The following is a 15,552-nucleotide window of genomic DNA, read 5'->3' on the forward strand; positions in this document are numbered from 1 at the left end:
TTTACTTTAGTTGTGTGTTTATTTTCAGGTAGCTTTATTTTATTCAGACCTTTATTTGTATTATTCTAGAAGTTAGTGCACTTGTGACACCAATTCTGGGATGGTATTTAGACACCGTTATTTTTATGGATTATTTCACTATATTTCAAACTTTGCTTCCGCTTTTGGTTCCTTGATTATTAATAATGTAAAGATTGTTTAAAAATTGGTTAATATTATTCTAACGTTGGCTTGCCTAGCAAGTGAAATGTTAGGCGCCATCACGGTCCGAAGGTGGGAATTTCGGGTCGTGACAATTGTTATTTGGCTTATTTAGCGGGTGAGGTTAGGTGCCATCACGGCTAGTTGAATTTGGGTCGTGACAATATTGCACCAAACGAAGGTGATTTGGAGCGAAAAGAGAAAAAAAATGAGAAAAGAAACTTGAAGCGAGCTCGTACAAAAGCCTTGCATCGCAAGAGAAATATACAAGAAAAGAAAGTGAAAGCTTTCGCAAAACAGTAAACTAATGCCCATGAACGAGAACGGGTGCAAGGAATTAAAAAGAAAGCTGGAAGCTGGCTCGTGCGACGAGGACCCCCTAACGAGGCCTCCAGCAATTTTCAGCTTTTCCTTGCGAATTGGCATTGGACTAAAACACCTCCTACACCAATAAATATACCTTAAACGCTATTTTTATAGGACTTTGATCTAGGGAGAACAAGAAGTGAATGTGGAGCTTGAGGTTCTTCTTTTCTTCCGTCAAACTTGGTGATTTTTATGTTTTTTTGGATGATTTTTGTTTGGCTAATATGTCTATGTAGAAAATAAGATGTTGCTGCCCTTCCCTCTTTCTTTTCTCGCTTTGCTAGTCTTCCCCTCTAACGTGGGCCAGGCGTCGACGGGTGCGAGAGAAAGAAACCTAAGAGAAGACGCTCGTCTCTTAGGTACGTTTTTTAGGTTTAGGAATCCGCAATTCATCAAGAAGTTGAGATTAACCCGAATCAAAAGAAAGCTTATTATCGAGAGACATATTACATGAGAAAGCCCTATATCATATGGCTTTCATTTCCCTTAGAGAAGAAGAGAAGAAAAGCCTTAGAGTTTTCCAATCACAATATTTTCTGTCGAGATTTCTTTCTATATATAGAATACTATATTTTCTTGGATAATTATTGATATGAAGATTGCCATGCATATCAAAAAAATTGTGTTTGGACGTGTTGGAATTAGAAGAAATGTTGAGGTTCTTATCTACTTAAAAGGGTAATCTAGAAATAAAGAGTTATTTTTATTTTCATTTTACTTCTAAGGTTGTGGTTCTTTCATGACCATTGTTGTTTGAATACTAATTTTAATTTTTTGATTTATTATAGTGGTTTATTTATTCACTCTTGCGCTTAATTATTTTATTGTTTGATCACTAATTGAATATTATCTACGAATCTAGAGTTGAACTCGGGAGAGAAAAATCTAAATTGCAAATAGGATTGAGTAGATCTTGTTTCTAAACCCGCGACTCGAGAAATAATTTTGTGGTTAGGAAAGAGATATACCTAACAGTGTTTCTTAGTTAAATGTCGTTGTTACATTTCGTATTTTCGTACATAAAAGTTTCTTCGTAAGTTGATCAATGTAAGCTCGGGAATGAGATTAATTTTGAGGATATAGGTAATTATATTGTTTATAACAGGTGATAAGTAAGTGTCGTGAAGGTTAGAGGGTAAACAAATCGAAGAAAATGAGTTTCGTTGAAATTTGACAATTTAGGATAAAATATGGTCCAAGCTATAATACCCCATATTTATGGACTAGTGTCATACAATGTACCACATGACCATGATAGTAAGGTGTATAAAGTATGTTAGAAGTGATTAGTATTTTAAGTAAATTAGGATAGTACCTAATTATGTTGGTAATGGGTTAATTATTAATTTGAGTGGGAAGTTAACAAATCAATTAGAAATTTGTGAATAAGTTTTTGGTGGAATCATCACCCCAACGTGGCAGCAAGGGGTTATGTTTGCTAAGACCAAACAATGACTCTTGGGCTTATGTGGCTAGGTGGCATATTTAGGAGATTTTAAAAAAGTAATCCATATCAAGTGGGGCCCACAACCCACTATGATAAGAAACCTCCCTAATTCATTAAAGGGAGATGCATATATCTGCAAAGTAACGGAAGAAAGCTACAAAGGAATTCATACGAAACTACATAATGTAATAGCAACGTGACTTGCAATTATAAGGGAGCACGGTATAATCTTTCTTAAGAATATCATACGGATTTTTTCCTACTTCGATCCGCTGTTACGTGTTTTATCGCAAAAGACGTGGGTTAGAGGGATTGTTAAGAGAATCAGCTCAGGTATGTTAAGGTTAACCCTTCTTTCCTTTTAGCATGATCCATACGATACAAATGAAACGAGCAAACGTACAATTTTCATAAATGCTACTATTCTTAAAAGTACTAGGGGTTCCTATGTTCTTGATTCCCCATGTGTCTTATTATTATATCTTTTGTTCATGAGTCTCAGAAAAATATGTACTTGATAAAATTTATCCGAATGCATATTGATTTTATGACATCCGAGAGATCTTATTGACTTACTTTTCATTACATTCATTTATACATGTAACCCATGACCAGATGTGTGTGTGTGTGTGTGTGTGTGTGTGTGTGTGTGTGTGTGTGTGTGTGTGTGTATATATATATATATATATATATATATATATATATATATATAAACGCCGTAACCTTTCCTCATATGTATATATACATATGTACATATATGTATGTATGTATATGGGGTATGAGAAAAGGTTACGGCGTTATATACGCAGCACCACCTGATCAGTTGGTATACGTTGATGATTTCGCCCACTGAGGCCGAGATGATATGATGGGATGCCCTCAGAGGCTTGATAACGTTATGTACGCATATACCTATGCATGATGTGACATTTATATGCACATGCATGACATTATAAATATTTCAGGATTCACAACGTTATCTAGGCTTATAGGCGGATTCCTTTACTCCATACTTCTTTTATGACTTCTATGTACTGATTTTCATGCCTTACATACTCGGTACATTATTCGTACTGACACCCCTATTTCTTAGGGCCTGTGTTTCATGCCTGCAGGTGCATTTAGACAAGCTGACGGTCCCCCTTCTTAGGATTCTAGCTCAGTGAGAGTTGGTGTGCTCCACTTGATCTGGAGCTGCTATTGACTTTGGTATGCTTTTGTATATAGATATGGGTACGACGGGGCCCAGTCCCGTCCTTTATACAATTGTACACTCTATTAGAGGTCTATAAACAGTCATGTATAGTTGGATAGTATGTTATGTGGCCTTGTCGGCCTCTAGTTTTTGATATATAGTTATCTATGGCAGCCTTGTCACTCGCCCTACCATATTCCGCATGTATATATATATATATATATATATATATATATATATATATATATATATATATATATATATATCTTTTGTGCATGTTTTTCTCACGTATGTTATTCACGTGATTCAACAGTTTATTGACATATGTTATATGTGACCTACCCTTAATTCATGTTTATATCTTAGACGCATGCTTAGGGGTGTTCGACAGGTAAGACTCAGGCACTCGTCATGGCCCATCGGTATGGGTCGTGACAGTCGTGTTCTTTATTCATTGATAGATTCAATATAGTAGGAATATAAGATTGATATATTGTGGATAGGCAAATAGTACTGTGAGAACATGTTATGCATATAAACGATCCAGTCAACTAGCAAACCAGATAGATAAAGAAGTTGAATTAGTTGAAGAATACAATAGGATTGTTAGATAGCCCACAACCCTAGATCGTGTTCATCACATCAATAACATAAAAATCTGCCCTTCATCTGTTTAAAGTTCAGTATTTTGTCTTTTTTATTTTAGTTAGTTAGAGTCAAATACTTTTGGATCTAATTCTTGTTTAGATAATTAGGATAGTTTAATCGAAAACTGCCAGCTATCTCCATTAATAAGTAGCTTATTACAAGAATTGGCCAATTCATTAAATATTACTAATATTAGTCAAATGTTACCAATATTAACCAATTAGTTATTTGTAGCCAAAAAAGGGTCAAACTTTGCTTTCTTTTGAGTGGGTGTTATTAGAATAGATTGATTATATCTTAAGAAGTTTGAATCTCAGTTTTGGGATGATTTGGTGGAGTTTTGAGGTGGTTTGAATTGAAAATTCGAAGTAGAAGATGAAACATGAAAAAATATTATATATGTATCACTCTGTGTATCATTTGTGTATCACATATATATCATATTTGTATCAAATATGTATCACATGTATACCTGTGTGTGATACATATTGCCACAGAAGAATTTTTTGAACTCGATTTTAACTACGAATTTTGATACCAAATCAGTCCAAATCACCTCCAATCTTTCTCAAAATTTGTATATTGACTCATCTATATGTTTTAAATGAATTTCAATCATATCCATTGAAAAGGCCCTTTTTTGCTTAGATTTTTGGAATCTTGTATATATATATTGTATTTCATCACCTTGTTTGCTACCTCATCCATGAAATTTTCTTTCCGTCTTGCATCTAATGTGCTGATCACGCTTTAAAATATAGAAGGAGATCTTTGCGTGTGATTCTTGGAGACAAAGAATCTTATTTATTTGGGTTTACAATTTTTATATGTCTTGGCTAGTTTTGGTAAGTCTATGATTAATGGCTAGAGGTTGGCAAGTTGGAACTTATTTGGGACATTTATGTAAGATTCCCTAGTTTAATCTAGTTAATTTAAATTATAAGTCTTTGTGGGTTCGACATCTGATTTTTAGTCACTTTATTACTTGACGACTACATATACTTATGTGTGCGTTTGGCCGCAACATTATGACTATATATTATCCTTTCAGTTTCTTCCTACCTAACTCAAGTTCCATCAGAGCGACATGAGATGAAAAGTTGAAAAAACAATGTGTCCATTAACAAGTTAAGAATTGGTTATAGTGTTATTCTTCAGAGATGTTCAATAAACGAGTAAGAAAATTATAGAATAATTTTCACATATAATAACTTAATATTTTGTACTTACTTTATTTGCATACCCTTTTAAATGCGGTTTGCATCTTGATAACATTACACGCACTAGACGAACCAAGAGGCGAGATTAATTAATAGTTAAGAACAAATTGTAAGTTAAAATTACTTAAAGTTGTCATGAATTAGTCTTCCCTTCACATACATTCTACAGTTTTTAATTTAAATATTTAGGTCTGTTAATAAAACAGTACGTTGCATGAATTAGTCTTTAAATGTAGTTTGCATCTTGGTAACATTACAAGCACTAATATATTTATACACGCCAAAAGGCTTATTATATGCAGAACAAGGGGATTTCAGACAAAATAAAATCATGCTCGATTTTCAGCAAACAAGAACTGTATAAGAATCACTGCTATACATGATGCTTTCTTTTCGATACGTTTGCACGTTGCATCATACCTGTGAAAATTTGGTGTTATCAACACGAATTTCTCATATTACACGACTTTCATCTCTTTACTGCTTCCCCTGTAACTACACAAATATATTTACCCAAAACTTTGGAGATTCCACCTAGATCCCACAGGGAAAATGCGACCAAGAGGAGAAGAAATAAGGGAAGGGCGAAGAGGGAGAACTCAACTTTACATAAGGATAACAAATTCAAATATTATCAGCATCGAGGAATGCACTCAGAAGGGAACTATCGGTCTGATAGTACAGAGGCACTCCATGAAAGCAATATATCTCGAGCAACAGATGGTAAGTCTGCAAAAGTTAAGACACGTAAAGTTCGCGATGAATCATATATATTATGAAATGTATGATTTACTAGTATTTAACTGGAGGAAAGGCTAATGGACGCATACCTTGTGCTAGTCCTAAAGCCATTGAAGGTACATCTACCTGGTCTTCAAGCAGTCTATATACATCAACTACCTGCAAGATACAATCGCATCAGAGTTGAGTATATTCCGACATAGACAATTATGTATCAATCAGATATTACATACTTCTTCAATGTGAAGCTTGGAGTCTTCGGTCAAAGCAAGAAGAAGCTGCCTACGAATTCCTTCATCAAGTATGAAAAGTCGAGCTCCATCCTTGATTGTGTCAGTGAGGTCTAGTTTCTGTTCAATCTTCAAATGTTTGCTGGTTCCTCTGACAAAAACATATCAGAAAAGTGTGATAACAGTGGAACACGATAACTATACTTCGCCAAATAAGGATTGCCTAGAAGTTACCTATTATTCCCTCGAAATGCAGGGTTTTCGCTCAGTTTTGTGACGTTTTCCTTTGCTAGAGTTATCAGGTTCTCCAGTCGTTTCCACTGGAAGAGACCATCCTTGAACAGAACCTAACAAGAGAACAATATCCGGAAGGAAAACATATAGAGTCAATAGCTTGCATAGGAAATATCTATGCGCTAATTGATGTGGAAGATCAGACCGGACTAAATCAGACACTCTTTCGAAAAGCCTCCCTCTTGATTTTACTGTCAATTCAACTACTATTGAATAAAACATAATCCATCATAGATTGTTAGCAGTGGTGTCAAAGGAACTGTATCACATTAACTTTGGATAAACTGTATTGTGAAAGAAAATTTCGGTGGATCAAGTTGTAATATCTATTACACAATTCTTGAAGTCCATGTATGAGTTGAAGTTAGACTAGGTATGGACCACCCAAATACTACATATCTGACCCATGACAAGTTCAATCATTTCTTTTCATTTAACCCTAGTTTGTTTTTGGTAAATCATCGAAAGAGAAAAAAAGACGCCTAGCTAGGCAAAAAGCCACAACTAGCCACTGCCTATGGTTTAAGAAGATCACCCTAATGACTTTTTGACCAGATATCTGATGGCACAGTATGGTTTAAGAAGTTAACCACTCTCTCATTAAAGAAATAATTTTGACTCTTGAGCTGGATAATCCACGAGTTAGCTATCATGAGATCAACAGTTGAACTTCAATCTGATCCGACCTATCAGAACACAACGCTAGTTGCAAAAGCAAAGATTATATGGAGCAGATTGGATCCATTTTCTACTAGATAAACTTTATGTCCATCCGGATTGGTTGCATTTCTACCCATACTTCCTATTGGTTGCCTCTGGATATACAATTCATCGTATACTAAATGAATGGTAATATAGAGTACATGTTCCATATAGTTAAATTTGACACTGATTTCCAGAAAAAGTTAAGACGTCAGCCATAAATATCAGAAGTTAAGTATATCATAACTGCCGAGCCATGGTCCCCAACAAGTCAAGTCAGATAAGCCATAGAACTGAAAATACCATTATTCAGGGATGTCTCAGAATGATGTCATTCACTCATGCAACTCTTTGTCTTCATTCTTTAGTTATTTTTGAATAGCTTACCGAGAACTATCTCAGGTCTAAATTTACACTTTTTAAAGATTAACATATAAAAATATCTCTTATGTTAACATCATATCATCCAACTTCGACAAAAAATTTTCAGAAAGGTTGACTAAGAGGTTAAATAGAAAATACTATGCTCTTCATAAAGCATGATAAAATGAGAGATGATTTACCAACCTGTATAAGGCGTTCACGTAAAGCTGGGTTAGGATCTGTTAGGAGACGCTTTGCCACATAAGGATAGGCTACCTGAAATGATGCTCATGATTATTAATAGCATAAATATACCAAAAAAGTATGCAAAATAGCATGCATAAAAGAGTAAGATTACTAGAATCAAATATTTTCAGCAGAAGGCCTCCTCATATTATTTGACAACATGTCATGACAAAAATAGGTGAATGCCTAAAAATCAAAACAGCCCTATGATTCATCGTTTAATAAAATTTGCCTGTAGCTTTAATTGCTACACTGCCTAAAAAGCAGAGAAGAGATTACAGGATGTGCTTCAGTAGAATTTTCAAGGGGCCATGAGTATGAGCTAAAGTCTACTTTAGTCCAAAGTGATACCAAACTTCAAAATTATTTCCAAGCAGGTCTATTTTTTTTAAAAATCAAACTTAATATCTGTGGATCAACAGGTTAAATTTTTATTCAAATGATTAGTGGAGAAATTTTTCTGGTTTTCTGACCAACAGCATTACCAGATGGCTTATTGCCTTATTAAAAGATGAAATAATAGTAAACATGCACTTTTTCAAAAGTTGCGAGCTAAAAAGCTAGATGTTTCACCTCCAGAAACTTGAAATCTGGCTCCAGGGTCAAACAAATGCCTTCTTGAGTCAATAAAGAACGAATAACGAGAGAAAACCTTTCTGGTATCCGGATAGGATAGTTGTAAACTAGTTGATTGAATTTGCCTGCACGAGAGCATTATTTACATTGTTAGAGACCAAATTGAACTTTATCTCTAGTAGCATTTACATCATATATTTCAATTGATAAATACAGGAGTCTTCAAACAGCAAAGAGTAAACAATTACTGGTGCAATCTTAATTAGTCGAATTGATCGTCACAAATGCCAATCATAAGAACCAGATAATTGGTGAAGACAAAATATTTCAAATGATCACAAGGAGTTACTGAACTCAAATTAGGTTAACAACATAGGCCTCCATGTAGCCAGTTTGCAGTTAGACAAATAGGATAGTCAATCTCTATAATATAGCCTGTTTGGTCAAGCTTCTAAAATCAGGTTATTTTTAGAAGTGTTTTTTCTTAAAGAACTTTTGGTGAGAAGCAGTTTGTGTTTAGCTAATTAATTGGAAAAGTACTTCTGAGCAGCAATTAGTATTTGGCCAAGCTTCTAAAAAGTGTTTTTAAGTGTAATTTTCCTAAAAGTGCTTTTCAAAAAAGTGTTGTTGGGGAGAAGCTATTTTCTTCTGCTTCTACTGAAAAACACTTTTTTGGCCATGGAGAAGCTTGGCCAAAAAGTGCTTTTGAATGGTGCTTTTCAAAAAGTGCTTTTTGAAGAAAAAAAAAAAGTGCTTTAGTAACCATAACAGTTTGCAAAGCATTGTCGCAGGAGATGAAAAAAGTAGGAACCATTTAGAGCTGTATTTTTCAGTATATCTAATTTCTTTTAACCTATAAAGTAAAGTGTTTGGTACGAAGGAAAATGTTTTCTAGGGAAATAAGCGGTTTCCTCACTTATTTATTAGTGTTTTGTTGGTGAGTAGATAATTTTCGTAAAACAATATTCATTAAAGATTGATAATAATGTCAGTTGGATAGTGTTTCATCGAGTATTAAACGTTGGTAATTATATTTAAGTGTTGGATGGATCAAGTGATATGGAGTAAGAATTGGGATTATCGTAAAGGAAAATGACTTCCGCCTATAAATGAAGGAAGTCAAGAATTGGAATTATCGTAAAGGAAAATGACTTCCGCCTATAAGTGAAGGAAGTCACTTTCCTCCTGGTAAAAATATTTCCTTGCAAAATATTTTGCAGAACAAACACTAAAAATGACTTCGTCATGCAATTTTTCAATTGCCAAACCCACCTAACTCCTTTTAACATCTTAATCAGCAAAACAGACGAATACAATAAAGTATATATCCTTGCATCACACGAGTTAGGGCACTGGAGTAGGTTGCAGCTCAACTTTCCAGTCAAAAGATTTTCTCATCTCTAAAAAAATAAAGTGTTCTAAGTGAAGCTACAAATACATTACGGGCCATACCACAGGACAATAGTGTATAGTATCTAATCTCATCCCAGGTCAAGGATGCTAATCAAATAAAACAAATTGATAAACCGAGGGAAGCGTGCACCAGTCAAAGCATGAAATGTTATACTTTAGACATACTAAGGCTAAGCTCAAATTAGTAGGTCATCAATTTCTAAAATACACAGTATCAAATGAAGGAAAACAATACAACAAAAAAAAAAACCAATGGCTTAATCTCTCTCTTGGTGCAACCAAGTGTGCTGGCATGCAAATTTTAGGTGTCATAAGGATCTAAACTATGAGAGCTTGTTGTTTAGTGCATCACAATGTCTCCCATTCTTAGCATATCTCCTAGTGCCAACTTAAAATAGCACAATTACCAAGTAATGTGCTTCACAGGAAAAAACAAAAAAAAATTGTAGATGTTGGGAGCAGAGTGCAATTAACAGGAAACAAAGCGTGTGATTCAAGGTACCTGTAACACTTCTAAAATTAAAGTCAGCAAGTCCTTTTTCAAGGGAGTTTTGCCATATTGCTTCTAATGCTGGAACAATGGGGGCAACATCAGTTCCACTAGCTAGGAATCCAAGCCTGGTAAAATCATTTGCCATCTCGCCATAGTCCTCATTCACCGCATGCACAACAGCATCAATCAGAATCTGTTTATTTTGCTGAAAAAGAGAAGACGCGCAGATAGAATCAAATTAAGTTAACTTAATTCAGTGAACTTAACTAGGAGAAATTTAGAGAGTATTTCATTATATTCACAAGGATACGAGAGTATTTTGTATTTACTTATCCTGTTCGTTAAAGAGACTAATTTCTAACATATTGTACATAACCTAAGACTTCTAAATGAGGAGCTGCTCTTGTAAATTGCTACTCAACTAATTTCACTGAGAAGTACAGTCAAATCACATCATATTACTTACCTGACTGAGCACAGCAACATTGCCAAAATCCACATAGGCAATGCGTCCGTCACGCATAGCAAAGACATTCCCAGGGTGAGGGTCGCCGTGGAATAGGCCAAATTCGAGTAGCTGCCGTAAGGCTGCACTAACTCCAACGGTCAAAAATCCATCTATATCAATTCCTGCCTCTCTGATTGCCTAAGTCACAAGAATCATAACGTATTAATATAAAGAAGATATCCCAAAGCATGCATTTGAGGAAAACTCTAAAGATCCACACCTGTGGATCGGTGCACCGGATTCCATCGATCCACTCCATTACCAAAACACGTGGACCAGAAAGCTGTATGTAAACCCGAGGTATTTTAACAGTAGGGTCATCTTTGAAATTCTCCAAGAAGTCTTCGATATTACGAGCTTCCTAAAGGGGGAAAAAAAGAGAAGGCAGGAGGGATATTAGAAAATACAGACATGAAAGCCTTCCAAGATAAGCAAAACTTCTTTCACCATTCAGTTTGCAAAAAGAGGAATGTGCAGCATTACCAAGGTATAATCCAACTCCTCCAATAGCTTCTCACCAAATTCATCAACTATAAGCTCGGCGTTGCACCCCAGTTTCTGTAGACTGATGCCATTCAAGAATGAAGCCAGAGTGCGGAAGAGAAAAAGATCTCTGTAGATGATAGGCTCTATCTGAGGCCTTTGAACCTAAAAAAATAAAAGGAGCAAACCCCAATTATGAATACCACTGCATCATATTGTTAATTCAATTCATTGAAGCTTCTCCAAAACATCCAGAAGCTTCAAATGAGATGCACATATGTTAAAGGTGAAACTAGCATAAAGAAAAGGAATGATTAGATAACACAAAGGATTGTCTAGACACATTTCTGCCAAGTTTCAAATATCGGACCTTAACAAATCTACAGAGCTTTTACTACTTGATTATTTCCAAGGGCTATACAGATATTTTTCAGCTATTTATGTAATGGACAGTCGTCTTTTTACTGTTCTCGTTCTGCAACAGGTATTTCTCCAAATGACAATAAAAGGAGTTTGTTGAAAGTTCGGTTGACACAGCGACAAAACGAGAACAGGCTTCAATGGTTTAGCAGTAAAACCAGGCGGAGAAAAGAAAGATTGCAAGAAAAACAGGAAAAGGTCAAACCTTTATGGCAACATCTTCCCCTGAAGCACGTAAAGTAGCACGGTACACTTGACCCAAACTTGCAGCTGCAATAGTTTCTGAAGAAATTTTGCTGAAAACAGCTTCAAGAGGCTGGCCCAATTCCTCTTCTATGATGTTAAAAGCAACCTACATCATTGTCAATGATTTCTGTTCAAAGGAAAAGTAGTCTATGTAACAAAGCATGCATCAGCTGCACCTCACTTGTCATCTCATTACCTGATTAGGAAATGCCGGAACGTCATCTTGAAGAATGCAAAGTTCATTCATGTAATCTTCTCTTATGATATCAGGCCTATTTGCAAGCACCTGTAAAAAATACAATAAATAAATGACTATAGTTGCTGAAGAACAGCGAAATCGATAGGAAATAACATCTAAGCTTAAGTGCACATTCTTGGCAAAAATCATGATGCTTAAACAAGTGAAGTAAATTCAGAGCACAAGTCTAGCATATTGCACTAATACTGACTATATATCAGGAAAAAAAGAAAAGTTCAATTGTCACTAGTACTGACTATATACTGTAAAACAGAAATGTTCATTTGTTCCTTTAAAAGTTTGGATTGACGTGTATTCGCCACGCAATATTTATTTCTGCAATGACCCTTAGAAGTTCTAAATATGTTGGTGGTATAGTAATAAGCCACTGATTGACCCAATATGAGACTCCTACTCATGCCAAAAAGAAGGATGAACACTAGCAAACAGGACACCTTGTTTATAGTCATGTTGCTGAGTCACTAATATATTGCACGGACTCTCCGAAATGTGCGTGTCAGATCCTCCAAAAATGGACGCTTTTGGAGATCCGACACACACCCAGCAAAATTTTCGGAGAGTCCGAGCAACAACGATAACTTTCACTGCCTGTTGGAATTTCCAGCCAATGGGGTATGAAATGTTTCTTTGTTACACAATTCAGCAATTGTACAGCAATTTCTAGCATTTCTACAGTCATCTACTAGATATTTGCACAATGCATATTCTTCTGCTAGCAGTTTGTTTCATCGTCAACTGCCATTTAAGTCTTCTTCGGCTATACATACTTGTACAGAATCATTTTACAGTTTCATTAGATTTGACTCCAAATTTTACAATTTCCAAATAGAAGATACTCGTCCACAAGTATAATAACCAACTGTTCTTGAACTTTAGAAATTTAAAAGCACCAAACCTGTCCTGCTTTGATGAAAGAAGGTCCCAAATCACACAACAGAGTCCTCAGCTGCCGAGCACGGAAAGGAACAACTTCTTCGTCACGGCCCACCAAATAATCATACACCAATGTAGTCCAATAGAGCCCCAAATTCCAAACAATCTCTACTCCTCTACCAACCAAAGACAAAATCTGTCCCCTTGACTCTAACACCTTGTTTCTCACCTAAAAACACAAATTTCCAATAAACACACAAAATTGAACATAAGACAAGCCCTTATCAAGAAAATGAACGCATAGGACTAGCACACCAACTCATACTTAATTTCCCAATATATCCGCTAAAATGTTACCAAAATTATAGTAAATAACTATTGAGAGGTAATTCATATACTACTAACTTATCAATAAACCAACAAAAGTAAACCAAAAAAAAAAAACTCAAATAATCACAATGATCTTAATCAAGTATACAAATTTGATTCTCCAATATACCCAAAAAATTAACCAAGAAAGAGCAAATAACTATTGGGAGGTTATTCACATACTCCATATTTTTCCAATAAACCAACAAAAATTATCAAAATAAAAATTCAACTAATCAGTGGGAATTTATCGAGTTCCAAGCTTTTTAAGCAAAACCAATTTCTCAAAATACAAGCTTAATTTTTCCGGACAACCCTTAAGAAAACTAGCAAGTAATTACCAGAATTCTATTCACATACTTAAAATCAATTTTCCAGCAAACAATCAACTAGGAATAATTTTAAAATTAAATTGTTTCTAAATACAGAAGATGTCATCCTTTTGTAGGACAGACTAAAAAAGTCTAAGAAGGACAGTTGTGTGGCTATAGAAAATGTGTGTAAGATTAAGCTGTTTCTGAATATAGAAACTGACATTTTTTCCTGGACGGACTAAAAAGGAAAGAGTGTCATTGACATACAGATTCAGGGGAATATTTGCGAAAGGGAACGCAAACACCACGTTCAAAATCAAGTTGCTCCAAAGCGCTAATCCTAGATATGTCCTTCACTTGTAAAGCACCAGTTTTCTCTGATGGGCTTTGTGTAGGAGAAACACTACTCACTGCACAAATTCTTGGCAATGAAGTTCGGTTTTTTTGAATGGAATTCAAGAGTTTTCTTCTGCTTTTGTACTCAATTGATGGGGTTATTGAAGAGTACAAGCAACTAGTGCAAATTCCCTCCATTTTCTTTTAATTTTGGAGCTCAAAATCAAGAAGATAATATGGTGAAATTGAAGGGGGTATTGGGATTTTACATATATAATTTTTGGGAAGAAATTGATTGAGGGAGAGGTGTGTGTATGTGGTGGTTTTAAGTTACAAGAAGTCATGCAAGTTGGAAAGTTCCGGCAAAAAGAGATGACCACATATTGTGTTGGTGATCAGAAAGATGGAAACTATTACTCAAGTAACTAACTAGCTTTCGTAGAAGTTGTACGGTATGCTTGAAGCATTGAACTTAGTTATTTATGTTCAATTCTGGAGAAAAAGCTCAAAATAGTCCCTTACCTTTGGACTTTGACTCAAAGTAATCCTATTTTTTTCGGGTGGATCATTAATAATTCACGTATTTTGAGAAAGTGGTGCATTTTAGGTCTCAAACCTAATCATCATTAGTCTTCTAACGGAACAAAAGTTCTCACGTGTGCCTTATATGTTTCCCTCCAAACTCAAACTCTTGTTGCTGAAACGTCCTTTGGGCTTCTCCTCTTGAAACAATCAGACTGCAAATAAGTTTCTCTCTTCTTTGTTTCTTATCTTCCAAAAAAACCTAGAACACCGTGGAAGCAACAATGTCTTTAAGGAGTTACAGTGGTAGAGAATCGGCTCCAATTTATGGTGAGTTTTTATTTACTTTTATCGAACCCCTTCCCACAAAAAAATTCTATACAATAAGCATGTTTCTGAATATGTAAAGAGAACCCTTTATTCAGAAAAAATACCTTTGCAGCTTTGTTATTATTAAAAAAAAAAATATGACTTGAATCCACGGCCTAAAATTTGGACGTTTTCTATATGTACTATTGTTAAAGTCTTATTGAATATGTATTATTTTTGTTAAATATCACAATATATTTTTTGTGATTTCAAAAGCGATAACCGAGGCATCATTTGTTAACATCAAAATATACCATGGAGGAATTATGAAACGTATGCCAGAAAAACATTATGTTGGGGGCAACATCGACTATATTGATTATGTTAACGTGGAAAAAATGAACCTTGATGAGTTCAAGAACATGGCAGCAATTTGTGGATATTCAAAGGATTCAATAACTTTTTGGCATAGGTATGGAAGATCTGGTAATAGATGGAGGTTGGTACTACAGATAATGAAGCATATGCAGTTGGCAGAGGAGAAAATGGAGCTACTATTCGTGACAATTGGGCAGTTGATTTGGAGAATCTAACATGCAGCTGTAGAAAATAGAGTATCATGGGAATTCCTTGCAAGCATGCTATTGCAGCAATTTGGGCTAAGAAGGATGATATTCTTGACTATGTGTAGAAACGTACAGAAGAATTTATGAACATGCAATTCTTCCAATAAATGGGCCACAAATGTGGACTAAATCAACTAAAATTTCTCCTTGGC

At 35.1% G+C, this 15,552-nt stretch overlaps 1 protein-coding gene across 1 annotated transcript; it reads right to left on the reverse strand.

Moving 5' to 3' along the window:
• Positions 1–5,389: 5,389 nt before the first annotated feature.
• On the reverse strand, positions 5,390–14,392 carry LOC104089690 (protein ACTIVITY OF BC1 COMPLEX KINASE 1, chloroplastic). The gene is made up of 14 exons (XM_009594645.4): positions 13,875–14,392; positions 12,947–13,153; positions 11,989–12,078; positions 11,752–11,898; positions 11,127–11,291; positions 10,864–11,004; positions 10,602–10,781; positions 10,145–10,340; positions 8,227–8,354; positions 7,612–7,683; positions 6,283–6,395; positions 6,052–6,199; positions 5,908–5,977; positions 5,390–5,806 (listed from the first exon to the last, which is right to left on the reverse strand). Exons 1-14 carry the CDS (start codon positions 14,139–14,141, stop codon positions 5,742–5,744), a joined length of 1,989 nt encoding a protein of 662 aa, XP_009592940.1. The 5' UTR covers positions 14,142–14,392; the 3' UTR covers positions 5,390–5,741.
• Positions 14,393–15,552: the final 1,160 nt, after the last annotated feature.

Source organism: Nicotiana tomentosiformis, chromosome 8 (genome assembly GCF_000390325.3).
Source record: "Nicotiana tomentosiformis chromosome 8, ASM39032v3, whole genome shotgun sequence".
Classification (NCBI taxonomy): Eukaryota; Viridiplantae; Streptophyta; class Magnoliopsida; order Solanales; family Solanaceae; genus Nicotiana; species Nicotiana tomentosiformis.

Coding starts and splice junctions, on each gene's coding strand:
- LOC104089690 (XM_009594645.4), bottom strand. CDS start 14,141: ATGGAGGGAATTTGCACTAGTTGCTTGTACTCTTCAATAACCCCATCA. Junction 13,154..13,874: donor GCAAATATTCCCCTGAATCT/GTATGTCAATGA, acceptor TTGTGTTTTTAG/GTGAGAAACAAGGTGTTAGA. Junction 7,684..8,226: donor CAGATTTCAAGTTTCTGGAG/GTGAAACATCTA, acceptor GCATCATTTCAG/GTAGCCTATCCTTATGTGGC.